The 10,812-nt window shown below is 35.2% G+C and overlaps 2 protein-coding genes across 2 annotated transcripts; both read right to left on the bottom strand.

Annotated features, from left to right (window-relative positions):
* Positions 1-565: 565 nt before the first annotated feature.
* LOC145738373 (uncharacterized) lies at positions 566-8,840 on the bottom strand. The gene is given in 11 exon segments (XM_081993194.1): positions 566-926; positions 987-1,514; positions 1,586-1,751; positions 2,151-2,337; positions 2,396-2,536; positions 2,985-3,060; positions 3,062-3,177; positions 3,339-3,636; positions 5,249-5,455; positions 8,142-8,589; positions 8,687-8,840. Coding segments are annotated over 10 exon segments (2,286 nt in total). The 3' UTR covers positions 566-926; positions 987-1,021.
* A 514-nt stretch (positions 8,841-9,354) lies between these two features.
* On the bottom strand, positions 9,355-9,982 carry LOC145738374 (uncharacterized). Its single transcript, XM_081993195.1, has one exon. The coding sequence runs from the start codon at positions 9,811-9,813 to the stop codon at positions 9,355-9,357; it is 459 nt and encodes a 152-aa protein (XP_081849321.1). The 5' UTR covers positions 9,814-9,982.
* Between the last annotated feature and the right edge of the window lie 830 nt (positions 9,983-10,812).

Below are 10,812 nucleotides of genomic sequence, written 5' to 3' on the forward strand. Positions count from 1 at the left end.
AATCACCCGCTTAAATTGAATCAAATGAAACGGATTTTGAAAATACTTTTGACCAACAACGCCAACAAGTAGCTATTGCTTATCTAAAATTAGTATTATTCACACTGTATTGATAATTCCAACAAACAACGCCAAAAAAATAGCTATTGCTTATTTAAAATTTCTATGAATCACACTGTATTGATAATTTCAACAAACAACGCCAAAAAATAGCTATTGCTTATTTAAAATCGTAGCGGAACAAACAAATAGAAAACAGACTTGACTAACAACGCCAAAACGTAGCTATTGTTTATCTAAGACTGTAAATTAATATCACAACGCCACTGGATAGCTATTGCTTTACAAATGTTTACACTTAATCGAGCCACACGTTGAGCGCCAAATGTAACTTGGTGGGGTTCGTAGTTAACAAGACTCGTTTATAAATTAATCGGTTTATTAACTCCCTCAAACAAAGTTTACGTAAAGATAATAAAATAAGAAAAACTAAATACACGAAAGACGGCGTGCTACTTCCACCTAGTGCCCGCGATCGAATCACCGTTTTCTCTGCGGAGCGTCGCTTATATATTTTGTTGAATCCCCCACGCCCGCCACGTGATTTGCATCAACAGTCGGCAACAGCAAATCCAGGCTCCGCTCCGCAAGGTTAGGCGCATCGGTACAGAGGCGGCTTGTGCGCTCGTGGTTACACATTGTGATTTACAAAAAAAGAGCTAGTGGCCTTAGTGATTTATTTATTACTATCCGACACACTGGACATCGCGCAGCTGCTTCATTAAAAACTCTTGAAGTGCAGCTCCCACAAGAAGCGTGCCCACAATGCAACACGTACTGCACGACGTTTGTCAAACAGACTTTGCATAACAGGAGAGAACTGGTCTCTTCCTGGTGTTGTGTTGTGGGACGATCAGGTTCCCATGCTTTACAAATATTATTGTTTACTCTACAATTATAATATATAAATTTCAAGTTATACTTACGGTTTTCTTCAATATTCATTTCTTCAATATTTTATTCAAGGTTCATTTTCGCTCCCGTCTTCGTCCAAACCTTGGCCTTGTCCTGGTACCTCTGGAGATGGTGGAGTACGGGGAGGGAGAGGAGGACTTGGGAGGTTCCAAATAGGAAAGTTAAATTCGGGTGACGGCAAACGGGGTGGAAAGAAAGGAGAATGTGAATGAGGTGGATTGGGAAGATTAAGAGGGAGGGTTGGACGGCTTGGATTGGAAATGTTAAAGTCAGGAAGAGGAGAGGGTGAACGCGGTGGACTGGGGAGATTAAGAGGGAGGGTTGGACGAACTGGATTGGAAATATTAAAGTCAGGAAGAGGAGAGGGTGAACGAGATGGAAGTGGTGGTAAAGGAGGGTTTGGGATGTGTTGTTGGGGAACAGGAGGATCAAAAAGATTTGGGAAGTTTATGGGAAATTCTTCTTCTTCTTCAGGTGGTACGTCTTGGTTCCATTCTTGTAGTTGGACATCGAAGTTCTCCATGAAATGAACAGCTTGCCTACAAGAACAAAAAGGGATTAAAGTTATCGTTCACAGGAAGATCAGCACACATAAACACACACAACAAACCTGAAGAAGTCTTGTAAATTAAATCTACCAGCGGCCAACTTGTCCCATGACTGTGTCAATCGCCTGTCAAATACCTCGTTTCGCTTAGCTACCCGAAAGACTCTTCCCTGCTGTTCCAGTTGTTGCAGTTCCAGTATCGCAATATTTTGAATGTTGATAAGCGTTTCTAAAATAAAATTAAGATTTGAAAAAAGTGCTAGCAGAGGTTCTAAAGACTAATGATAAATTTACAGAATAATTGTAGTAAGTAAGCACAGACGGTCAAATTTGTTAGGTAAGTGGGTAAATTTAAATTTTTACTTAGCAATTTGACATACCGATGGCTTAACCAGAGGAAACACAAACCCACATCAATATTTATCTCCGCGGTTCTACAATCAGGGCATCTCTATTCCAGAGATACGGTAAAAAACAGCAAAAATTCTACCATGATAATTAATATTAGCTTCAAGAAAATTTTAAGTACATACCTTTCGTTCAGTTTCAACTTAAAACCAAACCAATAAATATAGCATACTTTTTGGAACCCTGCTTAAAAAAATAATTAAAACCAAAATGGTCTTACCCATCAAATCCCAAATACCCGGATGTCTAACTAGTCTTCCATTCAGTCTTCTGTGGTAGGCTTCCATGACATTATTGGTTCTGTGGCGCTCCCGAAACACGCTGAAATGGTGTGGTGTAACTCGGTCCATCCATTGCCGTCTTATATAAGTTCGTAGATCTTGAAAAGCCTCACGCAGTTGTTCATCCTAAAAATAATAGAAATAGAGTCTTCTTGAATAAAAAAGTACAATTTTTTATGCATACCTGTAAAAATTCAAAAGCTTCTTCCATCCTGTCCGCAGAAACAAGCGCTAAGGCGTAGTATTTTCGAAGTAAAGCCTTTCCGTGGGGATTTTCTTCGACGGCTCTCATTACTCCTAAGGTCCTCGCTTTCCGCATCACAGCCTGTTTAAGAAATAACCTCATCTGATTTTTGATAGTCAAATGATTGCATATTTAGATTATCTACTTATACAGGGTGATTCACGGTGATGGCATATTAGAAGTGTCTAGAGAACAACAGCTCAATATTTTTGCGGCAACACCGCAAAGTCCAAAATATTTTAGATAGAGAGTTTGGACCCAACCTAGGCTAGACTTCAAATTTCAAGGAAAATATAGGTATTTAGTCGTTCTCTAGATACTTCTAATATATCTACCATCAGCGTGAATCACCCTGTATATTACACATGTAGGAAATATTACATTAATGTGTTCTATGAATAGAATTAAAAATTAAATATGGATGATTATTGTTTTAAGGACAAAATAAGCCAAATCATATTTTAAAAAGAAAAAAATGCAAAACCCTTTATAATCCAAAGCAAAATATCATTTTTTTACACCAACTAACGTGACAATAATGGAAGAAGCACCCTCTTAATGATGCTTGTGGATAGTTTTCTCGCAGGGATTCTACAAGCGCAGCTCTCTGTTATGATTGTTCTGTTGAGGAGAGAGGGAAATGCCTGGCGAATACACAAAAAAACTACGTCGTATAATGCTTTGGTCCTCCTTTCCATGAAAATGTGTATGACAGGAAATGCCTATTTTAAAAAAAATAATAGTATATTATTTTGTATAGCATCTGAGATTCCACACTTTTAAAAAGCACTTCATATTAGCAAAAGTATAAAGGGTGACAGCTGCATAAAATGATTATTGGGGGAGTTAAAAAATTAGGAAATACATTTTTGGAAACACTTACGTGGTCCATACATGTTGCAAAAATGGTGAATATTTGAGCAAAAGCAGGTTGTCGTGGTACTGCTTTAAACGTCCCTTCCATGAAGGTGTACATAGAGTCGCCGAAGTTGCGAATGAAATCTTCATTTGCAAAAACGACAGCCCTATGAGCACCAGCCGCAGTTGTCCCTGAAAAGAAAGGGCCATTAGTACAGCTGTTATATCTAGGCCACTCACCTGTCTGCAGTATTTCAGCCAGCTCTGCTAATGTTGTGGGCACATTTGGAGTTGTTGCCCGCTTCCACCGCCACAGGGATGACCTTACAGAATTGTAAGGTAAATGTAAAGCACCTTCTGGGTGTATGAAATAATTGAGTTGGGACATGAACAATAATATTGTTGCTATTATTGAGCTCAAATGTTGATCCATTTGAAAAAAAACAGAATAGAAAATCATATCATCTATAAACATCAAATAATTTATGAATTGTGCTTCCAAACCTCAAGGAAAAATTATCCTTTTGTGGGCAGGAGTTTACTTTAGCAGTGTGTCTAGGATAAGGAAGGCTCCTATGGAGATCTTGAAAAAGGTTAGAGATACAGATTTGGTTAAATGGGAGGACAGTTTCCTAATCATGGCCTTAATAAAATGACATTTAGAAAACATTTTTTAAATGACACTCAAGTAACATCAACTATAGCTCAATTAGCTTATCTGTAGATTTTACCTGTTACCTGCAGTCCAACTACATACAGTGCCATCATTTTAAAACTTCCCACCCCCACCAAGTTTTTCAGCAAAGAAAATTAGTTTTTACCAAAAAGACCTCAATTTAGATATCGAGGGGGATAGTTAAAGTCAGTGTGCATTGTATTTTTAGGATTTGTCCCCTTGCCCCCAGGTGCCCCCACTTGAAATTTTTAAATGGCACTTCTATAGCTTGTAGCACATTATTTTAAAGATCTTCATAATCCCGTTTCCTGACTGTTTAACAAATTTGAAAATCAAAATTAAAAAAACTAACAAAACTTTGTTGATTTTGTGTTTTAGTAAAAATTGTGTCAGGTTTTTAAGACCTTTAAAATAATGTGCTACAAGCTAGGGATGCCATTTAAAAATTTTAAGTGAGGGCACCTAAGGGCACGGGGGCGAAATCTAAAATACAAAGCCCACTATAGTTTTAAACTTCCCCCTCGATATCTAAGTTGACATATTTTTTGGTCACAACTAATTTTGTTTGCTGAAAAAAGTAGTGAGGGTGGGAAGTTTTGAAATGATGGCACTGTATATAGGTAAACAAAGTTTGTCAAAAGACAAAATAAAAATTTTCTAATAGCCAATATTTCGAAAAACTATTTAAAAACCAAATTTTTTTCTAGAAAATATTAGCAGAATTTTGAGAATATTCCGAAAATGTTTCAATATACCCAGTGATCCATTAGAAAAAAGAAATTATTAGCTGTAGCCCTTTTATTTTGAGGTTAGGAATATTTTGGTAATAATTTTTGGATTCAACTTTTTAAATTACCTCAAATGGCTACTTAAGTATTTTCAATTACAAATAGTGAAGCCCAAAAAAGGAGTAGTAGGCAAACTTAAATACTATGTCTAAAAAATAACTTTATAGTTTGCTATGTACCTAAACTATATTCCAAAAATAAAGCATTCAATAAAGATTTTAAATTTATAAAAAAAAGATTACTGACGCAATACAGAAAAAAGTTTGAAGAAGTAAAACTTAAAAAAACAAAACTTTAAAGAACACCCTGTATTTCTTTAATAAAGCATTTTTGAAATTTGGTTTATATAGCAAACTATAGTTATTTTTAGACGTAGAATACGCGATTTAAGCTTGCATATTAAAACGTGAAACACCCTGTATACAGGCTTTGCTATTTTCTTTATAGATATAGAATAAGATATTATCTTACCTTGTGGCTACACGGTCGTAAATAAATTTGAGAGTGCCTCGCTGGGTGACAGAAGCTTCCCTTAGCTGTGCCCTGAATGCTTCAGCTTCTTGGTACCTTGCCTCCCTCGGATGATTGTGGTGTGCATTCATAACCGTCACCTCACCATTTGACACTTTTCCAGAAGCCCTGCAACCCAACCTTCTGTCCTTCGTGCAAACAAGATACCTATAAATAGACAATAATAAGACTCAATAAGATATAGTGATATGGTCAGCCGTCCAGGAGCTAAGTGTTATAATATGGCGAGTTGTTTTATGCAAATAAATACATTTTTATCTGGTGGTAACTGTTCTGCGACGAGTTTTGTAGGAAAATCCGTCGTGGAATACTACTCCCTCATCCATGATGAGCGTCCTGATGTTCGCTGCTATATACCTATTTAAAAAAATCAAAACACTAAAACAACTACAGGATTAGTAAACAGTAATATCGCTTTGGAAATCTATTTAGGAATATCGTTCGAATGGTCAATGTAGGATCAAATTGCAATCACAAAATGAAAAGTCGCATGTAAAATTTCTGACTCAATCGTTAAACGCTCAAGACCAGAAAGAAAGAATGTATCAAAAACGCCCAATTTATATGAAAATTTTTAACGGTTTTCTAAGAAATGGTTTCATTTTGTAATGTTCTCTTATAGAAGAGTGCATATTTTTTCCATAACAATGTTAAGATAAGAAAAGGATGAACAGAACACTGCACAAAAAAAAAACAAAGGTTTTGGGGGTGGCGAATGGTAGATTTGTATTTACCGGTGGATGTGTTGATTGACAGTTGACAAATTAAATTTCATAGGAATATAGAAAGCGGGAGCTTCAAAATGAAATAGAAGAAATTAGAAAATTTTAGTTTTTAAATTATTACAATTATTGACAAAAATGTCCTTTACATGATTTGCAGTAGCTCCATCAACTTGAAAATACCAAAATACTCAAAGTATAAACAAAAAACTTTGATCATAGAAGTTTTTGATCATTTTTACTAAGTGCCATGGCAAATAGCAAAACAATTCAAGATTAATTATTGCTATTTATCTATAGGTATTTACTATTTGCCCATACCTGCCATTATTTAAATTATTTAACAATAACTTAATGCATGCCTAGTTTAGATTTAGGTAAGTAAGTATAGATGTTATTTGACAAGGCAAGTCGTATTACGACCTGAAATTCAACAGAGTATCATTTTGTTATTTGCCAAAGCATTTACACTTTGTGTAGCTCTAAATTAAAAATTATAATCCAAAAGGATTAAACTGTATTTAAGAGAGTTCCTAATTTGCTAACTCGGTAGAAATTATGATATAGGTATTCTACATGTTTTGTGTAGATATCAATTGACAATACAAATTTGCAGTATTGTAATTTTTTTGTAAAATTATCAATGTAGAGCTGGACAAAATGATAGTACGTGAATCTAAACTAGGCATTTATTGGGCATTTATTGTCTTTGGCATATAAAGGCAAGTAGTAAATGCCTAACATTGAACCCATCAAGAAAACATATCAATTTGATGGGATACCACACATAAGCATTCTAGTCCAAATTGGCTATTACAAATAAAATTATTACAACTTAAAATTATCTTAAAAAACATTTTTCTTTTATTTTTTTTTTTAGTTTATAAATTTTGTTATTTATTTTTTATTTAAAAATTGCAATACTTACCTATACCCACCCACTATTGGCCATTTGCATCTACTTATCTGGCACTATAGCTCTTATTGGACAGTCAATTTTTTTGGCATTCACTTAAAAGTACAGTACAAGTACGTAGCTATAGGTATAATAAGAAGTAAGTAACTACAAATATGCTTATAATATACGGCAGTTTTAAATACAGGAGTATACCATTATAATGAGTACTTATAAAGTACCTGAGGTCCATTGCCTAATAAGTCTCAATCTGTACATAGAACAAACGGATAATTTCTTTTTGAATTGCTTTCTTTTACCTGCAATATAATATGTTCACTGTAATCTACAGTGGAATCACTTTAGTTTCAGACCATTTTTCAATCAATTTCTGGCCATTAACTAGCGCTACAATTATATTTTTTAAAAATATATGAAAAAACTTTATCTGTAAAAAAAACTAAGGTACATAAATATTTTTTCATCCAAGATCTCATCATTATAGCAGCATAACTATGCTCATTTTAATTGAATTATATAGCTCATAACTCACTAGTGACTTATAATTCATAACTCACTGCCACCATAAGCTGAACTGATTTTGATTCATAACTCACTGCCACTATAAGCTGAACAAAAACGCTAAAAATGTAAAAAAATGCGTTTTTAACGAAGTTGTGGAGGTGTTGGATAATAGTTATTTACATTACTAGTGTGCTATGAGCATTTTTATAGTCACGAGCGGGAAGGATTGCCACGACGAGATCGCAGATCGAGTTGTGGTGATCACACGAGTCCATTAATTTGCCATACCACACGAGTAATGTACAATATTTTATCTACGATTAACACAAAAATTAGGAAAAGGATAATATTTATAAGAAAAAAAATTCTCATTTTTATTATTTAACGGAGGTCAAAATTGCTAAAACTTATTTCAAACTTGAAAAATGATTGCAATCTTTTTGTCTGACCGAGAACACATGGTGGCGGCAAAATCATTTTAACGTCTTGAAGTGCACCATGTGCAATGTCAGGTTAAACAGGAAAAACAAAATGCCGGTCGAACTTCAATGATTTCCTTAAAAAACTAACTTCAACTTCATTAGAACTTGCGCCACAACTTGTGACTTTGCCTATGTAAAAAACTTTTTGTTTTGATTGAAATTCGACCAGCACATAATCATTTATTGTTGGATTTTGAAGTTCTTCAAACGCCGTAGGATCAGGTTGTGGAATCCAGTCCGTCTCTTTATCGGAACTTTCAATGGGCACATCTTCATCTTCTTCATCCGAAGATATTTCTTTTAATAGAGGCTTTATTTTCTTAGAAAAAACGTTTTTCTTAGCTGCTTCCTTTTTAGTTAAATTTCTTTTCCTATTCTGTTTTTCTTCCTTTTCTTGATGCTTAAGTTCAATTCGATCTTTTTCTGGTGTATCGGTAGGTACAATGCTGGTTGCTTTTTTTCGATGGCTATTTGACAGTTTTCTTTCTCCATCCTTAGGAAAACCTCGAAAAATTTCCGGGCTTACAAATTTCTCTGTGGTGTTGATTTTGCCTATCATACGTTCAGGGACGTCTATATCCGGAGATGTTAAATTATTTGAGCAGGAGGCCCCTTCTGATAAAGGTGAAGATGTGCTTGGTGCTGAAAGTGGAATGCCTGTCAGTCACAGCGCTGCTTAGAAAATCATGTTTTGAAAAAATATGTTTGTCAAATGGGTATATTCCTGCTTTTTGGAACCCAGATTTAATGTTACTTGGTGTCATTGAGCGTTCAAACGCTAGTCCTACACAGGCTGCAACATCGTAGATAGTCAATGGTATTCCTGGGTGGTGTAAGAGCCACGAGTCAAAAACGGATATATCTAAAGGTTGTAGTCGGTGACTACAGTGTGGAGGCAATGTGACCATAATGACTCCATTCTTTTTTGCAATGTTAAGAGTTTCAACAGAGAGATGACTCTCATGGTTATCTAATATTAGGATGGAAGGATTTTCTATTGTTGAGCCGCTGTATTGTACAAAATGCTTCATTACGAGAGAAAACAATTCTCCATTCATCCAGCCCGATGGAGATGCAAGGCCTAGTGTTCCAGGGGGAGCGCTCTTTATCATATGAGGTTTGAATTTCTTCCTGGGAAATATCATGACTGGAGGAAGAGTATTTCCAGAAGCACTAATTATGCGACAGGACGTTATTAGAACACCCCTTTCACCGCTCGTGCATTGGGAAACTTGTTTGGTGCCTTTTGCAGACAAAACCTTTTTTGGTCTATGAACGGTCGTAGTAGCAGTTTCATCGAGGTTATATATTCGAGTACCATCCGCAAATTTAGGAGAACGGCCATAAACTTTTTCCAGATTGGCAAAAAAAATGTTTACGTTATGTTCGTTAGAAGATGATGCTCTTGAAAGGCTGCAGCCTTCAGGTTGCCCTAATACTAAGGTTGGGGTGCCTTTTTAAAAATCCGTACAACCAGTCTATCCCAGCCATCTTAGTACGATGCCAATTTGCAGGTATCTTAATTGAATTAAGATGCGCCATTTCATAAGCTAAATTTCGAGTGTCTTTGGTTGTTCTTCCGTAACACATCTTAGAGCATTTTATCACGTAGCTGGCTAGCTCGTTTTCTTGGTTCTCGTTAAAAACTAAACGGTGTTTGTAATTACTCTTCATGGATGACTCTTCTATTGCGTCTATGTTACATCGTGTTTTTTTCACGTATCTTTGTAGAGTTTGGAAAGATACACCATTTTCTTGAGCAGCTTTTCGAAGTGAGAGTTTTACTCCATTATCTCCAATAAGCACCTGTCGAACAGCTTGCCTCATATTTTCTTCGGAAAAGGTTCCCTTTTGAGACTTTCTCTTACGGCCTCTGGACATCTGAAGATAACAACAATAATCCTACTTAAGATTTCAAAAGCGCATAGACAATGTCTCAAGGTGGCCCAAAAAAAGTGTCTCATGGAGGCCCAAAATTACATGTTATGAAAAACATTGTTTATACTAATACCCAATTACAATAATTAAGTTTTACACCAGAGTTAGAATGTCTAACCATTTGTCCCCAAAACAGAATAATAATATTTACCTTTGATTTAGGTTTTAATCCTAAAAACAGCACTAGACAAAATTGGCGCCAAAAAAACCTGACTGCTCGACATGCATAAAATCTCAGCGGTAACTGATCGTAGCGGCTCAACAAATTGTATGCTAAGGCAGTATGATGCCTGCAGTATACTATCCTCTTACTAGATGTCTCCACAATCAATTATAGAAAATATTTCAGTGTCTCACAGTGGCCCAGGTCTCATGGTGGCCCACTCTACCCTACAAGTCGGATCTCCAATGATTTAATAAGACCATTTTACGTTTTTAATGAAATGTACAAGTTGATAGAACAGTTCCAATAAATCTACATACAACTAACTATCTGTTTTATAACTTTTTTGGAATAAATCGATAAAATTGGAAAAAAAATGTTTTTATTTGTTGAGTAAGTAAAATGCCTATACGTAATACACAGAAAGCTCAAAACATTGCCTAAAAAGTTATACTAAAAAAATTCAAAGAAAAGAAAACTAGTTATAGTCATTGAATTAATTACACAGGTCAATGGATTGTGATTGATATGCAATAAACAAAACTTCACATAAATCAAGTTTTTGTAGAGCTCCAGACCAAAGTTACCTCAGTAATTAAATCAAGTTACTTCTCTGTATCGAGGATTTATTTTAAAGTAAAACTTGTTGAAGGGCGCTGAAGTAAAAAAAGCACCTTATATTTTCTATAACATTATATTTTCTATACCTTATATTTATATTTTCTATAAGTCTAAGTTAAAGAGTACAATTTACGCAACGTTAAAATCAAACTAAAATA

This window comes from Ips typographus, linkage group LG15 (genome assembly GCF_016097725.1).
Source record: "Ips typographus isolate SLU linkage group LG15, UJ_Ityp_2.0, whole genome shotgun sequence".
Classification (NCBI taxonomy): Eukaryota; Metazoa; Arthropoda; class Insecta; order Coleoptera; family Curculionidae; genus Ips; species Ips typographus.